We start from the raw sequence: 24395 nt of genomic DNA on the forward strand, positions 1-24395 counted from the left end.
AAGGTGCCTACCTGTCAGTCTTTTGTCCATCCTGTTAGCCCTAAAACATGCAAGCTTATTAACTGCATGTGTATATAAACTGGAAACCTTGTGAAATGGGTAGAACAGCAAAACCCAGCAAAGAACAACAAGAAACATCAAAAGGAAAACATTAAGAGAGCGCTGGAGAGAGCACAGGAAGAGCAAATGAGTCATGATAAAAATGAATTATGTGAGCTAATTTATTTATTTACCCTCAGATATCTGAGCCAGTTTTCGCCTGCTACAGCAGTCCTTCTGAATCCTGAGTGGGTTTAGTGGGGCTTAAAATCCCAACATAAACCTCAATACACTTCAATCTATAATTGTATCAATAAAAATTTCCATGAACAACAATAAACCATTTCTAGAGGCTAAGAGCTGCCTAGTGTATGGATATTACAGGAGGCAATTCTATGCCTCTTGATTTCAAGGGTTTAGTTTTTTTGAGAAAGGGTCTGATTCTCTAGTCCTAGCTGGCCTAGAACTTGATATGTAGATCAAGCTAACCTCAAATTCACAAAGACTTTGCATCTCAAGTGCTGGAATTAAAGGACTGTCTTAATTAATATCTACTAAAGTAAAAAATAAGCCAGGTGCAGTGATTCATTGTGAGCTCTACACACAGAGGCCCAGGCCATCCAGGGCTAATATAGCGAGACCTGGTCTCAAAAAGAAAGTAAAAAAATAGATTTCACTATGAATTTCATTTATAAGTTACTATGAAAGTCCAACAAATAAAATCTAAAAATCCAACTGCATCCGATTAGCTAAGGGGGACAGGGGACCACCTGAAAGTATCCCCATTAGCTAGTTAAAATATCACTATGTCTCCAATGGTTCCATGAGAACCGGAGACCTCCGAAGTCAACTGTCGTTGGGGAGGAATCTTTGGACATCCAAGATGACTATCTGCAGACAGAGGACACAGGAGCCCATCAGGCCCTTCCAAAGGCCAGAACAGCAGCTCACCACTGTTCCCTTTCCACCCTGCCTTAACACATGAAATGTGGGAGGACTAGAGAGGCAGGAAGTGAGTTACACAAGACAGTGGGACAACACACGTGTGTCTACACCAGCCGACTAAACACTGCGGGCCCCTACTCACACACCCTCCCACAGGAAACACCCTGACCACCAGGCTAACAACCATGTGGCCATTTCTAGGTAGATTTTAATTTGGTTTAAATTGAGAAAACATTACAAATCCATTGAAAGTCTGAATTACAGGATATTTTAAACTGAAATACAATTTGAGTACTTTCATGTGCCTGTATCTACCTAATTGTATACCCAGCCTTATCCAGCTTACTGGAGAGAAACCTGTTACAACTAGCACGGTAATTAAAGTATGTATATAGTGTAAAAATACCCAAGAGGCGTGCTCAGAGGTCATTTAAATATGACTTATGGCACGGATTTGCTGGAAATGAGACAAACTATGGTTACTTGAGCCTAGGCAGGATGAACTACGCCAAATGAAAAGGTATCATGAGACAGATGACTAAGTCCTCAACACACACCCTCCAAGATCAATCCTGCCGACTTAACTTCTTAAGTCAGTTTCTACCTGATATGCCAAGTGGAGAAAAAGAAAGGAAAACCAACTATGCTGAGAAGTGACATCTTAGTCAGTGGCAAATGCAGCAAGGCAGCGACGGGGCAGGCATGGCAATAGTGCCAGCAGTTCTGTCTAGGAGCGTGCGTCTCTCCATCAGTCCCGACTGATCACACACCTGCACCCAAGGCCCACTATTCACCATCGGCCTCTCTGGGAGAAAAATGCCTTAACGTTATTTAAGCCCACTTTTTCATTAAGATAATAATGGTAGTGCCAGATACAGATATACGTAGCAGCTGTGAGTGCTACCATATGTCAGCCATGCTACTGCCTGGGAGGCTGAGGCAGGAGGGTCAAGAGTTTGAGGCCACGCTGGTCACATAATAAAGTCTTGTCTCAAAAAGAGGAGGAGATACAATCTTATTATAAGGTATTCTAGTCTTACAAAATTATTTACTTTGGGGAAATCTATAGTGACTAACTTTATTAAATGAGAGGACATTGGAGGATTAAAAAAAGAGTACCTGAAAGCATAAATGAGGAACACAAAACAACTGATTTAAAAAGCATGTTTTACAACTAAAAGGTGGTGGCATTCACCTTTAATCCCAGCACTCAAGAGGTAGAGGCAGAAGGATATCTGTGAGTTCAAGGTCAGCCCAGTCTACAAAGAAAGTTCCAGGACAGTCAGAACTATTGCACAGAGAAACCCTGTCTAAATATTTTTTAAACCAAGTATTATATGTCATGAATGTAAGTCATGGGTAATGCTTTCCATGTCATGAGTGACCACACTCAACTAGGAAATGACAGAAACCACCGTTTACTTGCTTTGAGTGGTAGCCACCACTAAAGAGACCAAATGGAAATAATTCAGTTTCCAAAGAATGGAAACTCTTGCCTGACCATAAATATAGCAATCGCTAAGTTAGTTCTTCCTGCTTGAAAAATCTGGGTATTATGAATATTTTTGGAACAGGAATATTTTTCCTTTGTATCTCCTGGATAAAAGGTCCACAGTCCTCCACCAGTATTAAACATAATAAAATATCAAAACCATGGCTAACAGAGAAGAATATCAGGAAGATGTTACGATTTGAGTCAGTAAGCCACAGGATCAGAACTCCTAGTTCAATAGCTGGTTATCTATATACTGTCTGCATGTCCTTAGCAAGTTACTTAGTTTCCTCGGCTACAAAAGAAAAATGGTAAGATCCATCTTGCAGAATAGTAAGGTCTTAGTGACACATGCAAGAGCTCCTAGCATAAGGCTCGGCCTAACAGAAATGACGGGCTACTCTGCTTACACACCATATCAGTAGCTGTTGGGAAGAGCATTGCTAGGCTAGTTCCCGAGAGTCTCTGGTTCTGACTTTAGGTAGGGCAGAGGAAGTAGTGGATTGAAGGAGTCAAATAGTACGAGGAAAGAAAGTGCTGAGGACATACTTTCACATTTTTGAGCCGGTTTGGTGGTATGCTGAGGTGGAGAAGGAAGGACGACTTGAGTCTAGGAGTCTCAGCCTGAGCAATGTAGCAAGACACCCTCTAACTCTCTCCCGAACTGCACACTGAAGAGCCTGCTTAATTCAAACATTCACCTCCCTGATCCATTTCAAACAGAGTCACACGATTCTGTGTTCCTGTGCAGCTGTGTGAGCCCCCCTCCTTAACTAGGTAATCAGCTGTGAGCCCTCCTCCTTAACTAGGTAATCAGCTGTGAGCCCTCCTCCTTAACTAGGTAATCAGCTGTGAGCCCTCCTCCTTAACTAGGTAATCAGCTGTGAGCCCTCCTCCTTAACTAGGTAATCAGCTGTGAGCCCTCCTCCTTAACTAGATAGTCACTGTGTGAGCCTTCCTCCTTAACTAGGTAGTCACTGTGTGAGCCTTCCTCCTTAACTAGGTAGTCACTGTATGAGCCCTCCTCCTTAACTAGGTAATCAGCTGTGAGTCCTTTCTTAACTAGGTAATCATGTGTGAGCCCTCCTTCTTAACTAGGTAACCAGCTGTGTGAGCGCTTTCTTAATTAGGTAACCAGCTGTGTGAGCCCTTCTCCTTAACTAGGTAATCAGCTGTGAGCCCTCCTCCTTAACTAGGTAATCACTGCGTGAGCTCTCCTCCTTAACTAGGTAATCACCGTGTGAGTCCTCCTCCTTAACTAGGTAACCAACTATGTGAGCCCTCCTCCTTAACTAGGTAACCAGCCCTCCTTAACTAGATAATCAGCTGTGTGAGCCCTCCTTCTTAACTAGGTAGTCACTATGTGAGCCTTCCTCCTTAACTAGGTAATCACTGTGTGAGCCCTCCTCCTAACTAGGTAATCGTGTCTTTCACAACAGAACTGAGCTATGTCGGGAGTCAGTCTGAGTCTTCCCACCACGGGAAAGAATGAAGCTATCTAGAGTCTGACTTTCTCTAGAAGGCGTCTACCAGCATGGGAAGGGGAAGGAAGTTTTGGAGCTCCAAGCTGGAGCCCTGTTCTTACAATTTCTCACCTTCCTGGTAGGGGAAAGTCAGTGAGTCTTGCTAAGGTTTTGATTAATCAATGAGTGAAGAGGCCAATAGAGGCTTTGTAATGCTTCCTTCAGTTATAAAGTATAATATCTATGCATATATTTATTCTAAAACTACTAAATGGTATAATCATTTGTTTCAAACTACTTGATTTGGGGGGGAGGGAAGGACTCTTCAATAGTTTCCTTATCCCCAAACTCCTGACAGACTTAAGACCTCGGAATCTTTTGTCACCAAGTAAACCAAACCTGGATTTGTAGACGAGTCTCCCCTCCCTTCTCTTCCCTTAATCTGAGTGGTTGAACTGAATGTTCCCTCCTCCTTAGCCGTGTGTGTGTGTGTGTGTGTGTGTGTGTGTGTGTGTGTAGGTGTAGGGAGAATGGGGGGGTCAGAAGAGAAAAGGATTCCCACTAAGATCACTCTGACTGCCCATACATCCGAAGACTAGGAGGAAGGCAGAGTGGAGGAAATCATTCCTTCTGGGCCCAGCCCCTGGACTTGGATGTGCAGCTGCCAAACCATCACAAACTCAGAATTACTTAGATTTAGAAAGGCCCAGTAAGTCTATGATCCTTTATAATGTTTCAAACGATACCAGGATATGTCCCAGCGTGACCACCTATGTAAATATTATCAAGAGGCGGCTCTGACAAAATAAATGATCTAAGGAAAACACATTAAATTTTCAACCGAACCCACATGAGCTAATATACCATTTTGAACATAAAAAGATTAAAGGCACCTGTTTTTCTTTTTAATTCAAATATTCAGAGAAAACTCACTGTCTTTGTTCGGTGTTTATTATTTAACCTTTCCTGTAGCAGAAACCAAAAATATGTGATGAATGCGAGACTAGATCTAGCTGCAGTTCCATCATCGCTCATGTCCATAAAACCACTTTAACGGCTTCTTTATAAATGGGTACAACGACATTCCAGCTCACCCTCAAGTGCAACCAATGGGAATCTTGACGTAAACAAAAAATTCTGAGAAACTGGGAAAGGTAACTTCAGGGGACAGCTGTGCTTCCTGGAAATCACGTCCTGGCACTTCACTACACTGGCAGGACAAGCAGCCAGACCTGGTTTTGCAACCTCTGTGACACATTATCTCTGACAATGTCAAGACTAATTACAAATACTGCTTCTCCTACAGAGTCACAAACAAAATGACCAGAGGCGGATTATACCACCAAAGCAACTTCTCCTTGCCACCAAGAAAACAGTAGGCAGTCCCTTTTTTTTCTTTCTCTGTCTCTCTTTTTTCTTGCAGCAGGGTCTCACTTATAGTCCAGGCTGACCTTGAACTCAATCCTCTGGCCCCCATCAGCCCTGAGCTTTGATTACAGGAACATGCCACAGTGCCCACTTGAATTCAGTCAGTAATTCATTTCCCCAAACCAAAATGTGCTATGATGCACACTGTTCTCTGTAACTATAGCTTTAAGAAAATCTGTTCTTGAGGTAGGGTGTTATATAGCCCAGGTAGGCCTGGAACTTGTTAAACAGTCAAAGATGGCCTTGAACCTCTGATCCACTCCTGTCTACGTCAGGAGTGTCGGAATCACAGCCACGACCACCAATGACAATTTTTATTGAACCTAGGGTCTTTGCTAGGCAAACACTTTACCAACTGAGCTACAACTCGGGGACCTAGCTTTTCAATTTTCTTAAATCCATACACTGAGAGGCACATGTGTAAGCCCAGTACAGAGGAAACTGAGGCAGGAAGATGGCTGCAAGTTTAATGCCAGTCTGAGCTCTCACAGTGGAATGCCGGCCAGCCCGAACTACAAAACAAGGCCCCGCTCAACTGTACTCCCCTCCAAAGAGGCATTAACACAAATGGGCTAATATAAACACCATACTTCCTTAATCCAAAGGAACTCTCTCTAACAAACGTGTCTCTGTGGTTCCTGGGAAAAGACAAGTTTTCAGGATTGCCTGCAAGAGCACAGAAAGCTTACAAAGTCAGTTGTTCTTATGAATTCCTGCAAGGGGAAAACACTCATCCTTTTCCGCACAAACAAGACCCTGGATCTGGAATTCCCCAGAAACACCTGAGAACCTCCAGGCCAAGGTCACCTTCCCCACTTCTACCCAAGTACTGATTTCCTCTTCAACACACAAACCTACCACGAGGCCTAGATTTTGCAAGTTCAGAATGATCATTTCGCTAATACTGACTTCTGGCTTCAGTCCTGGGGAAGTGTTCCCAAAATTAACCTGTGGGCAATGCAGAAGTGCCAGTTACCAGGTTTCTTTCTTTGCTTATGGCCCCTATAGCCCAGATTGGATAGTGTAGCTGAGGACTACTCAGAACTCAAGGCTAAGTATTGGAATTACAGGCGTGCCCAGCTTGCATCTGTAATCCTTTTAAGGTGCTGAAAGGTAAAGATAAGCAGACAATTGATCAACATGCGAATGGACTAAATCTATTAAAGATGCTTGCAACTCAGAAGGGATTTTTAGAGTAGGAGAGGTGGCCCAGTGGTTACGATTCACTCTTACAGAGGACCCAGGTTCAATTCCCTCCACCCCTATGGTGGAGTATAACCATCTGTAACTCCAGTTCCAGATCTGATGTCATCTTCTGACTTCCATAGGTATCAGGCACGCACATGATACACATACATACATACTTAGATACATACATATAGGCAAAAAATGTTCACACACAACATAAATTAAAAATCTAAAAATTAAAAGTTTTTTAAACGGCACGACAGGAAAAGGAATATGTAATCTGAAAAAAATGCATTGGGGAGTGACAGAAAATAAGTCTGTGGCATTAGCAAACTGAGAAACCACACCCTCGACTCTTGAGTAACTGCGCATTCAAGGTAGAAAAAGCTAAAGTGTGCCATTTATTGACAAATAAACTAAAAAAGGTGGCATTATAATTTCTCAGCTAAATAATTAGTTTTCCACTGTTGAGTTTGTTTAGTTCTTTTTCTTTAATTTATGTGTTTGTGTGACTGTATGCCACACATGTACAGGTGCCCACAGAGGCCTAAGAGGATGCCCAACCCCTCCCTGGAGCAGGAGTTACAGGCAGCTGCAAGCCATCTGACTGACATAGGTCCTAGGACCTGAACTCTGATACCTCTGAGCAGTAAGTACTCTTAACAGCTGGGCCCTCCCTCTAGCTCCCCACAGCTCAGTTCTTCACTGAACAACATAAAGGGCTGGAGAGATGGGTTGGTGGGTAATGCTTGCCACACAAGCTCCGGGACCTGGGTTCAAATCCCTAGACTTCACAGAAAGTGACACAGTAATGGGCTCATCTGGAATCCCGGTGTGTTCCCATGCTGACACAGGTGGTAACAGAAACGGGAGACACTCCGGAGCCTCGCAGGCTCACCAGCCTTATGTTCACTAGCAGTCGAAGCAGTGAAAAACCTACAGATCCTGATCCAAACTATGGAAGGGGAGAAATGGCACCAGAGGTCGCCCTCTGACCTCCACATGTATACTACTACCATGTCTCACACACTAACACCATGTGAGCAACACACAAACACACACTTGTACATGTGTGGGGGAGTTTCTTAAATCTCCAACTAAATTATGCTTCTAAAAGTGTTAAAAAAAAATATGCTGAATGTGATGATGTTTTGGCCCCCAATCTCAGAGCTCAAGAGGCTCAGGCAGAAAGATCTTGAGTTTGAGGCCAGCCTGGACTACATAAAGAGGCCCTGCCTCGAACAAAGCCTAAGACACCCAACTAGTCAAAAGCAGGTATTTGATTAAAAAAAAAATCAATTCATCTACTCTAACAGGAAAAAAAAAAAAGAACAAAGAAATACGGTTGGATAAGATTGCATTTTTTACTAATCCCTAATGTCTACTTTCATGGGAAAGAAAATGTTTACTGGGGAGAGATAAAATCCAACTCTTCTAGACACAGTGTCAAATATAGGTTAAGTATGTAAGTAAACGGATTTGCCAAAACTGTGTGACCATGAAACACAGAGTTAAAGAGGCATACAAATATTTGATATTTCCTGATACTAATAATAACTCACAGGAAGGGGCTGCTATTGAGATATTTTGTGTCCCACCTCCACCTTCTAGTTGGGTATGATCTTATCTGTGCATGACAACATAGAAGTTATTCATGACTGCAATTAGTTTATCATTTATTCATTTATTGTTTAATCACGTCATTAAAATTCAACAATACCACCTAAGTCTAGTAGGGCCCTCTGGTTAATTTTCAAATGGATATTAAGCATGTACCACCAGGCGGTACACACAATCAGATGTCTGCTAGGCCAGGTCTGCCATTTACAGTGCAGATGCCCTGCAAAGCTATTGGGCAGTATATTGGGCCCATTCCCATGTTAATATAGAGAGAGAAAAACCAGCCAAACATAGTATTCAATCTTCATCAGGGGTGAATTATATAGGTTAATGAAAAAGAAGTGATTCTTTTTAAAAAAAGATTTATTTATTTTGATGTGCATTGGTTGCCAGGATGTATGTCTGTGTGAGGGTGCCAGATCCCCTGGCACTGGAGTTACAGACGGTTGTGAGCTGCCATGTGGGTGCTGAGAATGGAAACTGGGTCCTCTGGAAGAACAGAGGGTGCTCTTAACCACTTAGCTATCTCTCTAAATTATTCTTAAATCTGCTTCATTTATTTCTAATTCATTTTCTGGAAGACCAAAATATAAATGCTAACTTGTTGAGCCTGGGACTTCCGGGCAGCTTCAAGGAACAATTCACCTTTCTAACCCTACCTCTGCTTCAGTCTGCCACATCCCTCGGAAGCCCCACTAAGAAGCCCTTTCTACGGCTATAAAAACATAATCTGTCAGCTCCTGAACGCCAAGTCTGAGCCTGCTACCTTCAAAAGCCGCTGGTTCACACGCCACCACATCTGTCAGGCTGGCTCTGTTTCTACTGTCCTGAGGGCTGACCCTTGGATCTCGTGCACGCTGGGCAAGCACTGCATCACTGAGCTGCACCCCAGCCCAACGTGATCCTCAACACTCCGTTAGACAGTGCGACTTTCAATAAAAATAGCATGTACTCTAATGACCTGTTGCCTCACTGGGAGGCGTTCCTCACTGGGAACACTCGTCCCCACTTTGAACGCACTCATGCTTAATAGCCATTTGAAAATTAACCAGAGGGCCCTACTAGACTTAGGAAAACCCAGCTGCCATTGTTTCTTTAAGTGCCTATAAAAACAAAACCAAAATATCACAAGAAAAGTTTGAACGTCTTCAGGTAAAGCTTTCTTCTCAGACTCAAGACGTCTTCTTGAGTTTCAAAGGGAGATACTAAAAATTGATTGTTATGACTTTGCAGATTATTCTACAGTTGAGTAACATCAATGACCTAAACTATAACCTTCCTTATGAAACCAAGCTTCCTAAACAAAAGCAGTAGTGGAAAACTCGCCATCTGGACCCAGTGAGACAGAGATGGATGTCACCTGCTAACTGTTTCGGGGTTGTGGCACACTGAAACGCTTTGGGGGGGAGGTTTTACTCCAGCTTTGAGTAGTGAGCCATACCCATAATCCTAGCACCCCAGAATTCCACGGGTAGGAAGATGCTTTGGCAAGAAAGGGGCAAGCTTGAGGCCAGCCTGTGCTATATAGAGTTCTAGGCTATCCTGGACTAAAATCCTATCTCAAAAACAAACAAATAAACAAAATAAACAAAACAACTGCCCCAAACATTAGAACATTTCAGAGTGACTCACACATCCTCCTTCCGAGGAAATTACTCTTTAGACACAAAGGCAAATGGTGACACACGTGGCCTATAGTTCTGTATCCAGAAGTCCCCTTCCTCCCTCCTTCGCCCTCAGATTCCTCCCTCCATTCATCCTTCCCATCCTGGAGCTTCCCAGCGCCTCTCTTGACCCTCTTCCTTTCCCTCTAGTTACCACGCAACTCCCGCTGACCCTCAGAAAAGCTCAATTTGCAGAGGTAAAGACAGGGAAAAGAGAAGGGGCAGACATTGTAAAAGGAAAGGAAGTAAAGAAACCCTCGGCTTACTAAGCAGCCTCCGCACCCTTCCCTCCTTAACACTCAGTGTTTTGAAACGAGGGCCCTCGTAGACACTCAACTGCCCCCTAATTTCCTCATTCTGCCTCACTCCACCACAAAGCCTACATGGCCATCAGCTATTCCTCTGAGATAACGGGTCTTCAGTCCCACCCAGGCCAATGCTACAAGCCCAGCCACAGCTTGCACCTCAAAGGCTCACAAGGCAGGGTCTCTGTGAGTTCAAGGCCAGCCTGGTCTAAAAAGTGAGTTCCACAACAGTCAGGGCTTACACGGATTAAAAAAAGAAAAGAAAGGAGAGAGAGAGAGAGAGAGAGAGAGAGAGAGAGAGAGAGAGAGCGAGCGAGCGAGCAGTGGCTAACTTTTAGCATGAGTTGGGGATTAAACGCTTTACCTCCACTTCCAACACCATACTTTGAGGAAAGCAATGAGTTGCAAATATTCAGATTTATGAAATCCCTGTGTTGTAAAGAAGGTGCCCATTGAGATACCTCCAAGTTAACCAAATAGATTTACTTATTTATTTGCTTAAATATCCAGACTCCAGAGCCAGTGACACTCTAACCCAAAGTCCTGGAGAAGACCCAGAGTCCCTTCCCTGAGGGCTGACACTGTTGAACACTCTCCTGATGACTTCGCAAAGAAAACTTTAACGTGCTAGGCAAGTAAGCACTAGACTGCTGAACTACAGGCCGGGCCGGGATCCTGCATTTTGAATTAATTATTCCAAGGCACGGGTCTCCATTTTCAGCAGACAGACATACCCTCAGGGTTTCCACTCAAAATCTCAGCTCTCAGCCTCTCATTTATCTCATTCCATGTTGCTAGGGTCTTCCTCGTTGGAGCCTTGCAGTTTACTTTCTCTGACTAGTCAACTGTTTACAAAAGGAGCAAGTTCTTGGGCTTGAGTCCGACTCTATGGCTGAAAACTATGGGTTCAGCTGCCACAGTTTAGGTTTCTTGAAGTACACTGAAGACTCCCTGTGCATGGCTTAAATAAAATTCTCTTTGGAACACGAACTTCAAAGTCAGAAGTGGCCCACCCTTCGCCAGGCCGTCCAAGACAGCTTCTGGACCATCCAGTGCCCCCTTGGCTTCCTGGGGTCTCCAGGAAGAACTCCCCTTAGGAATGCCTGATCAGCTACACTGGTAGGCCATCTATATTAGTCCTTCCAAAGGCTTCCCCTCAAGCTAGCAGCAGACCAGACAAACGAGTTCCAGAAATGAAGAACCCATATCAGAGATAGTGGTAAACCCTGGGGACTCAAACCCAGCCAACAGGGAACAAGCCCCAAGGGTCAAGCCTCCCATTATAAGAAAAAATATTATCATAGCCAAGGAAGGACAGCAGCGTCTCTAAAGAAACAAACCAAACTCATCACACACACGTGCATACATACACATGCATAAGTAATACGCAAAATTGGTTAAAAATACCAATAAAGTTACTTCATAGTAGAATATCACCCATTTGAAAACACATAAATTCTTCCACTAGTTCTGTCAAACTGAGGAAGTTTAGTTTGACACTCACTAAGGAAGAGGTTTTTGCTTACATACTAACATTTAGGAATAGACAAGTAAAAAAAAATTGTGGCGTCAGCTGAGAAAAAACAGGCAAGGGAATTAAAAGGCCTTTTACAGGTAAAAAGAGGAAAGGTAAAGGTGATGATAATGAAAAACACCGTGAGAGCATCTGAAAATTGACATAACTCAAAGCAATCTGCTTCACTTGAGGTTCCAATTTGCTTGACAATTTTATTTATTTAACTCACCCACTAATTCACACCCCCCCTTTGGAATCCCACTATGTGCTCGGGATGTTTCTACAAGTCTCATTTTCAGACTCAAGTTCTCAGGGACCATGTTCGCAGCCTGAGGATCATCTGAAGACTTCACAATACAGAAGAAACACTGCAAACGCAAGGCAAAGGCTACTCTGCAATCACGGAGAGAGAAGGCAGGTGGTGTTTATTTCCTGCGCTTCTTTTCATTCCTTCTTGCCCGTGCCCACTCCACACCACAGAGCCTACTGGGCTCCCTGTTTGCCCTTATATATAGAATAAAAAGCGAGAGCCAGAACTCTTCAGGGCACTTAAAACTGAATGGCATTTTCTTCAGTAGTGTAGCCAGCTCACTGCTGAGGTGTCTATGCGCCAGTAAATAACTCCCTGTTAACTCATACTCATTCAAGCAACAGCCATTAAATTTAATAGGTCACACAAAAACAAAGTCCGCACAGATCAAAAGGACACATAAATAATGTTTGTGGGGACTTGTCGGGAAGAAAAAAGGGGTCAGTGGAAGTGGGGAGGGATAAGAGAGAGCTATGGAGGTGAAAATGACAAAAAAAAGTACATTATGTACATGTATGAACTTGTCAAAGATTAATAAATACTTTTTAAAAAACTAAATACAGAACATCAGATGCATCGATAAGCAATACGCTGTAAGTCAGACTGAGTGAGATACAAAATGCAAGGGCAGCACAGGATAATAGGCAGTTTAGTAGGAAGCAAACACTTCCTGCTACCACCTCCATGAAGCCAGGGACGGAGAAGCTGAGCCGCTGAGGATGAGTAAAACGGCAGTAAGAGAGATGGAATCGATTGTATGTCCACAAAAGGAGGAAGACAACCATCCCCTGAATTTCCCTGTGATTATCTGAGGTCAGCAAATAAAATACACGCTTGAGGAGCGGAAAAATCTAGAGTATTCCAACAATGGCACCTTATATAAACGCATGGATTTCATAACTTCGTAACCGTCACTGAATGAACCAATTTCCTGCCTACGGTTCTGCATTGGTGCATGGGGATCCTGGGGCTCTATCTAGGCCATCCTTGCAGTAGTCACATCGCTGCTATTTCAAGGCTTTGGATTGGCTATGAAAGTAGGGATTATAAGCTTGCCTTGCAATTGTATAACAGATAGAGTCTGAACACAGAACTGCTTTCATCTCCCTTCTCTCAATCAGCTCCTCCGTAAGTGACTTTCCTCTCTGCTGTCCTCTATCACAGAGTGGTTGAAGGCTAATTACCACGGCGCACGCGAAAGTGCAGGTCTAGCTGACACCTACGTATTACCTGGAAGGTGGATGTCTAGGATCAAGTTGCAGCTGGCCATCTGGAGCATCATAGGGCTCTTCTACTTCATACAGATTTGCGTCCGTGTCCTCCACACTGCTGGAATTCTGCCACCCCAACTCTGGAGCCTTCCCTCCAGCCATCACGAATGGCAAATTTTCATATTCAGGAATCTCCTCATAGTGGCGGACATTTTCATACTCTGGTGCGCAGTTCCTTGTATTGGGGGAGTCCCTGGAGAGCATCCGGTCATCCAGAGACTCAGCTCTCTGACCATTGGCTGCTCTGGTCTGACCCTGAGATTTCCCCTTTGGAGACCCCAGGCTGCAGTTTTCTGCAGAATACGCCTTGCTGGGTTTACTTCTCTTTTCTTCTCCTGTCACCAAACCTTGCCAATCACTTTCTAGCCCTTTCGGCTCTCTACTGAGCAGATGTCCTGTAGTGACATCCACTGGCTGGCAGCTTTTTGATCTAAACTTCTGAAAGTCACTCTTTATGAAGCCAATGGACAGTTTCACATTTATCAACTTTTTAAAAGAAGTTTTCTTTGGAGGGTCTTTGCAAGGTTTATCGCACCTGTCCGTCTCCACAGCAGATAGTGATTTTGCTCTTGGCTTGGTTAGGGAACTAGCAGGCCCATTATTTAAGGATAAAGGGACACGCTTCAAGGACTCTGGGCTCCCTGGGAAAGGTAAAATAGGATGAGGTAACTTCCACACTGGCTTTTCTGAAGTTGGGTTGGGTGTATCAAAGGATGACGGTGATACACCACGGTTTGAGGGGCCCAGTGGTTGAGGGTGATTTCTTTGTAGACCTTTCTCTGAATTTGTTGCTTTGCTTGACAAGTAAGAATTTTTTTCTACGTGTTCCTCGGAAGCAGCCTTCTTAAGCACCCCTGCAGCGGGCAGGCTGTGTCTCTGAGGTTTTTTGGGAACAACTCTAGAGGAAGATTCCTTTTGTACTTGAGGAACAGACAATTCCATGTTACAGGTAGCTGGCGGGTGTTCAGTGCAGGACAACTGGGCTTGCTTAGGCAAGCTCGGAGACTGAGTACTGCATTGTAAAGTAGTCTCTCCCTCCACGGCAGGTAACATTCCAGAACCACCTTCTGTTGTGCTATCAGGACTCAAAATAGAGTCTGCATCTAAAGAAGGCGTCGCTTTTTCAGAGGAAGACGTTTCCTGACATACAGCTTTCTGGGAGCTGACGGAGTCTTGTCTGTCACTCCTGGGACCGCTAGTCAATGCCCTTTTATTTGCTGGCTTCGCTTTGTCCACTTGTCCCTGGTTATACAAAACGTTCTGATGAAGAACACTGACTTGATTGTTTTTCAAACTATCTTCAAGGAGACAAGAAGAGCCATTGTTTGAGTTCTCTGGCTCTTCGGTGCTTTCACTAGGAGTATCTACACACTTCTGGCGAAGCAGACGAGCAGCGTGTGTCTTTCTGGGCTTGGGAATTGGAAACTTTGAGGTATGAGGTAATAAGTGAATTTCTAAAGGACCGAGATCTGTGACGTCCGTCTTCTTACTAGTTCCCTCGGAAGGCGTCTTCTTGTCATCGAGTTCGCCGGAAACCGAGTGACTGCTGCTCTTAGCGCCACCAGCTTGACAAGTCTCGAGGTTCTGAGATTCATCCCTAGGGGGCTGTGGGTGGCAGCTGTGATGAGCAGGAACTTTTTCAAAACGGGACAGGGAAGGGGACAGATCTGTCAGTTCAAGTCTGATCTGTCTGCTGCAACTGCAGTCGCCATTTATTTCTGTGTTGGTTGGAGACCTGTGCTTCTTCGGGGTGCTACGAGGTGACTGCTGTTGTGTTAAAACCTCTTTGAGCTTCTCTTCTAAGATGCCTGCCTTTAAAATAACTCCACTCTGGCTCCAGTCCTTTTCACCACTCGAATCCCACCTAGTCCTCCTCTTTGCAGTTAAAGAGGACTCACCGTTTTTACTATTCTCTAAGTTTTCTTTCATTCCCAGAGGCTCTAGAACGAGCTGCTTTGCACATAGACTTCCTCTATCACACCCAGAACTGCAGGAACACGTTGGTAAAATGGAATCACTGTGTGCATCTCTGGCATCTTTGCAATTAAACGTGTCAGTGCCCTCCAGTAATTCTGGCTCCCGCTCCTCCAGGTTCAAAGGGAGTTTCTTTGAGGGTGACTGCTTGATGTCTTGAACAACTGAGTTTGTCAGGGCTTTTGGTTTTGGTGCAATTGCTGGTTTGGTTTTCTTTGTTAACCGTGGAACACTAGCATTTACGATGTCCGGTTTGGGTGCAATGGGAGGGGGAGGTGGCCTGCTATTTGTCCCCACTAACTTTGGCTTGGGAGCCAATGGTGGCTTCTTAAGTTCTAGAAAGGAAAATATAATAATTAGAGCTAAGAGGATATAAAAATGCAGACCATTTTCCTGTTCTTATTTGTTTTCTGTCGCAAGGTCTTGCTATGCAGTCCTGGCTGGCTTGCTATCGACAACATAGCTCAGCCTGGTCGCAAACTCACAGCCATACTTTCTAATGCTGAGATTACAGGCATGCACTCCCACACTTGCTGAATAAAGTTTTTTTAAACAATATGACCTTTCTGACTTCTCAGAAAATTAGGAAACAACCTTCCTCAATACCACTTTTGGGTATATATCCAAAGGATGCTCAATCATGCCAAAAGGACATGTGCTCAACTATGTTTATAGCAACATTGTTTGTCATAGCCAGAACCTGGAAACAACCTAAATGCCCTTCGACCGAAGAATGGATAAGAAAAATGTGGTACATTTACACAACGGAGTACTACACAGCAGAAAAAAAATAACATCTTGAAATTTGCAGGCAAATGAATGGAGCTAGAAAACATCATTTTGAGTGAGGTAACCCAGACCCAGAAAGATAATTATCATATGCACTCACTTATAAGTAATTTTTAAACATAAAGCAAAGAAAACCAGCCTACAAATCACAATCCCAGAGAACCTAGACAACAATGAAGATCCTAAGAGAGACATGCATGGATCTAATCTACATGTGAAGTAGAAAAAGACAAGATCTCCTGAGGAAATTGGGTGCATGGGGACCATGGGAGAAGGCTGAAGGGGAGGGGAGAGGAAGGGAGGGGAGCAGAGAAAAATGTATTAACTCAACAAAATGAATTTAAAAATGACCTTTCATTTTACTAGGCAGATTATATTATTTTATAGAGTCAACACTACTCTTGAAAACTCCTGAAATTGTCCTTAAGTTCCAGTGTAACACAGCTTTAGACGTACTGCACATTTCTTAGTTAACCCACTACCAATCTTCCTCTAACTTTGGCATTAATTAAATCACTGGCGTTTACTTGGCGACTCTATATAGTCTTGCCAGCTCATCCACTGGTACTAAGAGTTCCCCACAGTATGCAACTCTCTATTCCTCACATAAATCAGCAGCACTCGTCAGCAATACAGACAAGATCCGTGAAATGGCCTGTTATAAAGACTGTCTACCTGATAGAACCCCCAAAACATTCTGTAAAATGAATGTGGAAAACAGACATTTTTCTACCCTAAAAAGACTGAAAGTAAATTCTTTGGTATTAATTGATGTTTACAAAGAAGTGGTATTTCTCTGTCCAAGGACCAATTGGGAATTTCATTATATTTCTTCATAGAGCTTTGACACAGGCCCGGGCCTGGGCTCCAGATCAAATAACTGGAGAGTATCTGAACATAAAATCTGTACATCTGTATTTCTTTCATTTCCCATGGGTGACTGATTAAGTCTTTCATTCTTCACCAGTAAGCACCACGTGTTTGTGTGATGTTCTACTGAGCAAGGGTCTCATTGTATAAGTCAGGTGGGTGCCAGGCTACATCCCTCTGCTGTAGCGTCCTAGGTGCCGGAATTGTGGTCTGCAGCATCAAGCCCAGCATTAAAGGATGACCACAAGTTCTGGTGTGGCAACTCTTCCTCACATTACACGCCAAGTGTTCCATCAACACCTATTATACAATGCTGCATTTGTGCAGGCCGGCTCTCAGCCTTCAGGACCTTGACAACAGCCTTATATAAAGGACCATACTAAAGGAGCTAGAGGGAGGACTGTATGGCTAAGAGTACTTTCAGTTCAATCATGAGGGGCAGAGTTCAGTTCCAGCAACCAAGTCCACAACAACCTGTAACTCCAGCTCAAAGGGGTGTGACGCCCTCTTCTGGCCTTCACAGGCACATGCATTCACATCTGAACATACACCCAAATAGACACACATATAAACAAAACAAAATAATTCTTTTTTAAAGACTCTAATAAAACTGAAAATGATACACAAAAATTATATTTCTTTTAAATTCCTTCAGGATCTTCTACTTGTCAATCATGCGCCCCCAAGTGGACTTGAGTTCAAACACATTTTATCTTACACTTCTTTTTCCCCTCAGTTTTTCAAGACCAGGTTTCTCTATAGCTTTGGAGCCTGTCCTGGAACTAGCTCTGTAGACCAGGCTGGCCCTGAACTCAGAGATCCGCCTGCCTCCCATGTGCTGGGATTAAAGGCGTGCGCCACCACTGCCTGATTTATCTCACGCTTCTTAAATTAGCTTCTTCAACAGGATCTAATATTTAATTTTAAAAAAGAAAAAAAAACATTTATAAAACAATCTCAAAATGCAAGGACTGCTCAACATTGTTTCATTTATTTGCACACAGAGAGACTTTGACATTTCATTTGTGTTGATTTTCTTTTCAACAAAGGAAATTAGTCATAACGCTTGGAAAAAATATTACAGGGAACTGAGTAAAAAAAAAGGGGGGGGGAAGGCAGGGTGCCTTCCTTCCTCTTCCTAGGTAAAAAGGAACTTCTCAAACTCTGATAAAATGTGCACAGTCAAGGCTTTAGAACAGATGCCTTATCAGACTCAATCCCTAGGCATAAGCTTATCATAAGAAAGGCAACGAAGTTTCAAAACAATACAAGTTCCCAAAGCTGGCAATTTTCAGTTAGCTGTTCAATACACACATTATTAGCCCGAGGTTTGGTTCTTGTGGTTTTGGCAGTGCTGACACAGTATATTACATTAAATTCCCCATCCATCAAGTCAGACCTTAAGGGAAAGGACGGCTGCCTGAGGGCTTGCCCCAGAATCCCTCCTCATTCAATAAAAACTGACAGACTGTCATGTTGATTTCATTTCTGTCGCGCTTAAAACATCCTAGCGCTGGGATTTCTTTAAAGAATTAAAAATATGAGTTTTTACAAGACAAAATGAGTGCTGGAGATCAGCTACGAAATGTTCTTAATGTTACTGAACTGTACACTTAAAAATAGTTAAGACAGCTGGGCATAATGGTGCTTGCCTATAGTCCTGCGGCTTGCTTCTTAGGGAGCTGAGACAGGAGGATTGTTATGAGTTTGAGGCTAACCTGGACTATACAAAAAGTTCCTGTTCCAAAAAAACCTATAGATGTTAAGATGGTCTATTTTACCACAATTACAAAGAAATTCAGGTCAGCCGATGGCTCGCCAGATAAAGGTACTTGCCACACAAACCTGAGATTTGAGTTCAATTGCCAGAACGCACATAAAGGTGAAAGGAAAAGTTTCCACAAAGCTGTCTCCAATCTTCATATGCACACTGTGGCCTCCCCACACACACAAACACAATTATTGTGTGGTGACACACAACAACAATAATTTTCCAAAGAATTGTTTTTTTTTTTTAAAAGAGACATTTTAGCTAGGTGGTAGTGGTGTGCACACCTTTATTCCCTGAGTTCAAAGTCAGCCTGGTCTATTGAACAAGTTCCAGGATAGCCAGGGCTACAGAGAAATCCTGTCTCGAAATACCAAAATAAACAAATACGGAAAAAAGGAAAGAAGGGAGGGAGGGAGGGAGGGAGGAAGGATGGAGAAGAGAAGAATGAGAGTTCTCATCTAATTAATCCTTTACTTTCTGATCTTCGAGTCTAGTCAGAAGGTCTGCAGTCATTTAATCAAGGCATTCTGCTTTTCATTGAGAACATTTTATTACTAGTTATTTTGTTGTTATTGTCTTGCCATGAATCCCCAAGCTGACTTCAAACTCTCCACCCTCCAGCTCAGCCTCCCGAAGCATTTTATTACTCTCTGGTACCAATTTTAGCCCTTCTCCCATCCTATCGCCCTGCCCCTCCCTACATCACAATCTCGAGTACCAATTCCAGTCCTTTTGAGTCTGCTTCCAAGAGACAAATTCCTCTTCTCAATGTCGCAGAAAGCAAGTTAAGAGCATATGAGCCAAGGCTGACTCCCCGGAAACACAGCAGCACAGCGTTATGATCTAAAGCCTGCAATGCATGCACACTCATTAACTAACTGTGAACCTGGGCTTCCTATTGTCTGTTACCAATGCATTCCAGTGGAAGAAGTCAGCGATATAACTCAGAGTTCAGCTAATTCATGGTCTTATTCTCTGGGTTCCCAGTGCTGACAGGGGGCTGAAGAATAGACAGCTGCCACACACACACCACTTAATATGTCTTCAGTGACAGAAAATTTCTTTAACTTCAACATCACATGGTGTTCTGGAAGCTAAAGAGATGGCTCAGTGGTTTAGAGTACAGTACATTCTGTTCTTATGGAAGACCTGAGTTCAGTTCCCAGCACCCATGCGACCAGGGTAGAGATCAGGGGATGGAGAGTTGGGAAAGGTTCCACAACTGTCTGTAACTCCAGTTCTAGGGAAATTCAACAACCACTCCTGAACTCTGCTGGCATCTGTGTTCACACATACACAAACCTCTACCCACCACACACACACACACACACATTTTTAAAATAAATCTTTTTCAAAATGATGTTTTGAAAAGGGAGCAGGATGAACTTCAATAGAATTATTGTGTAATTCCTTAATGACTAATAGGAGGAAGTGTTTGCCAAGTCCCTGGTACAGCAATATACAAAAACCTTTCCTTACTGTTTTTCTTTATTTTTAGTTTTTGGAGATAGGCTTTGGAATGTTCTGGATATCCCTGAACTGCAGTCTTCCTGGTTCGCCCTCTCTAGTACAGGGATTACAGGGATGCAATACCATGTCAGCCCCATTAATATTTTTTTTTAATTATCTCTCATTTGTGGGAGGAGGTAGCTATGAATTCCATAACACACATGTGTTAGATGACAACTTGAAAAACTGATTCTCTTGTTTCATCCTGTGGGTCCCAGGGATCAAACTCAGGTCATCAGCCTTGACAGCAAGAGCCTAACCCAATGAGCCATCTCACCGGCCCGCACTATTTTTAATGGCTCTATTCTGAAAGAAACATGGCTAAAAACAACACTGACAAGACACTATGTTGTGACCTGCTCCGGTGTCAAACCTCGAGATCAGTACACAATGTTTGGGAACGAATTCTGCACCTCTGGATCTTGACACTGTATTAACAATCAGACCCCAATGCTTCTTGGGAGCAAGGCAGCAAATCTTTTATTTACACAGCTGTTTGGCTCCAGGGAAATCTAAGGTAGAAAAGTCAAGCCCCGGTACCATTTTACTGTTATAAACAGAGTTGTCATCTGCAGCACACAGGTGGCCTTGGCTCTTCTGCCAGCCCCCAAAGCAAAGAGGCACAGGCGTTAATGAAACAGTGAAATGGACATACACACAATGATAGATAGGTGATTCTTATAATTATCTCCTTTTGTTCATATACTACTTAGAATGCTTCCAAAATCTCTTCTATGGGTTCACTCTTCAACAGCTGCAGAAAAATAACAAAACAAGCTCAAGTTCTTCAGGGCACATACCACTCCACTGCTGTATAACAACCCCTAAATTTTTGGTTTTTTTTGTGTGTATGTGTGTGGCTTTTGTTGTTTTTTTGTTTGGTTGGTTGGTTGTTTTTTTTTGAGACAGGGTTTCTCTGTAGCTTTGGAACCTATCCTGGAACTAGCTCTTGTAGACCAGGCTGACCTCGAACTCACAGAGATCCACCTGCCTCTGCCTTCAAATGCTGGGATTAAAGGCTTACGCCACCACCGCCCGGCCACAGTCCCTAATTTTAAAAGAGGCCATCCTTCCCAAAAACACCGGAATAGACAAAAACAAACAAAAAAAAACAAAACAAAAAACCACTCTCTACTTCAAGAGTAACTTTCCACAAAGTTTTAATAAATTGCATTGTTCTGACCCACACACATGTGACTTGTGAGGGCAATGCATATGTAACTTTATCAAAAAGGGTGGGGGGGAAACCTCACTCCTCCTCAACATCCCCTAGACATAAGAAAAAGTTATAATAAATGTCAATAGACGGGTGAGCAAAAAAGTAGTTAATGCTTCTCGGCAACCCATGCTTTAAAAAAAAAATCAACTAACTCAGCTAGACACAGGAAGTGTCTCTTTTAAATACCACAAAAATGCTGTGGATTTCCTTAATTGTAAAGTTGATAAGTATAAAAATAGCTTGCCTTATTCTAGCGTAATTCGAAATGAAACAATCATAAACTTCCAGACCGAGCCCTAGAAATTCTAATTAATTTTCCAATTTTTATCTTAATTTAATGATACTAATTCAGGAATTTACCAAAGTTAAGAAGGTGAGGCACAGAAAGTTAGGCTGAAAGCAATCCACTGTGTAAGAGGAACGCCTCTTTAAAAAAAAAAAAAAGAGGGAGAAACCTTTGTAAATGACTAATAGTGCCCAACGATCACGTGAATGAATACACATAACATCAAAGAGAAAAGATCTACGTTTGCTACCGCGAACACTTCAGCCCCTAGCTTTCTTATTGCTACTAGTTTCTTGCTTGTTTAATGTGCTCTGATTATGCCTGGCAGTGCAGCTCTTCCAAGGCTTTAGAAATACAAATCAGAACATTTGGTGCGCTCTTTGACAGTTTCAAGTTGCAGGAATTTTAAACAAACGCCAAAGAAAGCAAGGAAAATTTAATCTGATACCGAAGTGCTTATTCTAGACGTAACTGAAGTGAAGCCTTGAACTCTTTTACTACAGAATTTCTCATCGAAGTTTCTTCAAATGTGAATGAAGATGTTTTAAAGAATATTCCATACCTTATTAATTCTGATTTTAAAAAAATAACTATAATAATAATAATAATAAGCTATGGTCTTATAAAGGGACCATAACGTCACCCGGGCACTTAAAATTTGGAAAAATAAAAATTGCCCCTTAAGAATGTTTCTCAATACAATGACCAGAAATGCCTAGATTCACACAAAGGTAAGCAGAGGCTTTGTCATTTGGGTGAGTGGAAAGGAGGCAGACAGAAAATGAGGCTTTGTTTACACTGTCGATGTACGACTAGAGGGGGGAAAAAGTTATGAAAAAGTGAAGATGAGAAAAAAAGGGGATTGGGTTTTTCGTTTGTTTCGGGGGGACTGTTGATTGGTTGGGGAGGGCTTGTTTTTTTGTCTTTTTTGCCATCTAATCGTACACTTTACTCTTCAGGTAATAGGACTCAAGACATCAGGGTGCGACCAGCTCTGTTTAAACCTCCTTACTAACTTAGCAAAGAGTGCCAATCAATAGCGACCAGGCTGGAAAGCAACTCAGGCTAGTAGTGCAATTAGTTCAACTCGCTGAAAACTGTCCTAGTTTAGAATAACTGAGTCCTCCGCGTCCGACTCCAAGCTTCCCGCACCGCGCACAGGCGACGGCGCCAGAGCACGGGAGCAAGCGCCGCGTCGCCGTCGCTTCACCTGGGCTCACGGGAGTGGGTGGGATCCCGGGGGACCCCGCACCGGACACCGGGGAAGGGGGAAGGACGACACCGGGGACAGCGGGAGCCCGCAGCAACTTCCCCGGCAGCCCGGCCACTTACCCGCGACCGAAGTCATGACTGCCCCGCGCCGCTCACGCCCTCAGTCCATGGCTCCCGTTCAGTCCACACTCCCCAGAGTTGGAGCAGGAGAGAGAAAACAACCCCGCAGAGACCACATTCCGTCCCGCACCCCAGAACGAATTGCCTGAACGCCTCACAAAGGACAGACGCCGGCTCCCGCGACCCTCCGGCGTCCCCCGGGCGCCGCACAGCCCAGCGACAGGACGGTGAGCACGAGCGCCGCTCCGCCGCGCGGCCGGGGACGACCGCCAGGCGCGCGCACGAGCGGAGCCGGCCTCACGGGCGCGCGCCCCTTCACAGCTCCCGAAGAAAATCCGCGCTCCAGGCGCCCCCTGGTCGTCCCGGGATGTAAAAGGCAGACAAAAGCCGTAGCTCTCTCCAATAGGAGCTCCGCAACTCCCGCCCGCTCCCGCCCCTCCAGCCTACGCGCTCACTCTCTGCTCCAATCAGCAGAGCGGAAGGGGGCGGGCGCCGCGAAGCATGCCAGGAGTTGTAGTTTCCAGCGCCCCTGAGGTGGGCAACAGCCGAAGCCTGGGTGCTGCCTGCCCTCCCTTCCTTCATTTCCCATCGTGCTGAGGCGGGTGGTATGGCGGAGAAGGATGACACCGGAGTTTGACGAAGAGGTGGTTTTTGAGGTGAGGAGGAAATGGCTGGGAGTGTGGACCGTCTTTGTCTAAGGAGGACTAAAGGGAAAGCGAGGAGGCAGAGCGATTCCGAGGGGAGGGATCGGGTGACGCGCGCCTGCGGGCCTGGGGCACCAATCCCTCGCTGGTTCGGGGCCTACTGGCTGCAGCCGCCTTGACAGGTGTAGCCCGCGGGATCCTGTCGTGACTGGGCTCTGCCCCAGGCTCAACCGGAATCCCCAGACCTGGCGCCGTTGACCGGCCCTTGGGGCGGGAGTCCTGCTCTTTCCTTACCCGATGGCTGCACCGCCCCGATCTGCGCCTCGCTGGGGCGGGGCCGAAACGTGCCGGGTGCTCTCTCTACTACTGAACCTCCTCCCTTTAAGCCTTGTATTTTTGCGGGTCTGTAACCAGAAGTGCCTGCGGTTATCACCAGCACGAGCCTCATCAAGGCGTGGCCCTTGGAATGCAAGCAGCAGGTGCCAAGTCCCTGCTATCAGGGTTGGAGATCCGTTGTGTGTGTGAGACCTGTGGCCGACGGTGAGGGTTCTAGCATCTCAGCACCTAGGTTCCATTCTTTTGTCCTTGCTGTTGCGCTAGGTGTAGCCAGGTCTGAATGGGAGCTGTGGTCTTATGTGAATGCTTTTGTGTAGGACTATTTTAGGACATCTCTGCCATCTTGAATTCAAAAAATAAATAAATAAGTCTAGTGTTTTCAATGCCATTTTCCCATCAGACAGGTCAAAACCCACACCCTAGA

General features: G+C 44.2%; 2 protein-coding genes across 5 annotated transcripts in view; one reads left to right on the top strand and one right to left on the bottom strand.

Moving 5' to 3' along the window:
• Positions 1 to 23252, bottom strand: part of Fgd6 (FYVE, RhoGEF and PH domain containing 6) — a 121558-nt gene extending 98306 nt beyond the window's left edge. Inside the window, exons 1-2 of the mRNA XM_087902139.1 lie at positions 22992 to 23252; positions 13201 to 15550 (exon numbers count right to left, since the gene is read on the bottom strand). Coding sequence (XP_087758265.1) covers positions 13201 to 15550; positions 22992 to 23007 — 2366 coding nt within the window. The 5' untranslated portion in view covers positions 23008 to 23252. The remainder of the gene's footprint in view (positions 1 to 13200; positions 15551 to 22991) is intronic.
• A 236-nt stretch (positions 23253 to 23488) lies between these two features.
• Positions 23489 to 24395, top strand: part of Vezt (vezatin, adherens junctions transmembrane protein) — a 53509-nt gene continuing 52602 nt past the window's right edge. For all 4 annotated transcript variants that reach the window (XM_085683391.2, XM_085683392.2, XM_087902037.1 and 1 more), the window contains exon 1: positions 23489 to 23647. In XM_085683391.2, coding sequence (XP_085539517.2) covers positions 23612 to 23647 — 36 coding nt within the window. In that variant the 5' untranslated portion in view covers positions 23489 to 23611. The remainder of the gene's footprint in view (positions 23648 to 24395) is intronic.

The sequence above is a fragment of the Myodes glareolus genome, chromosome 26 (assembly GCF_982192425.1).
Source record: "Myodes glareolus chromosome 26, mMyoGla1.1, whole genome shotgun sequence".
Taxonomy (NCBI): domain Eukaryota; kingdom Metazoa; phylum Chordata; class Mammalia; order Rodentia; family Cricetidae; genus Myodes; species Myodes glareolus.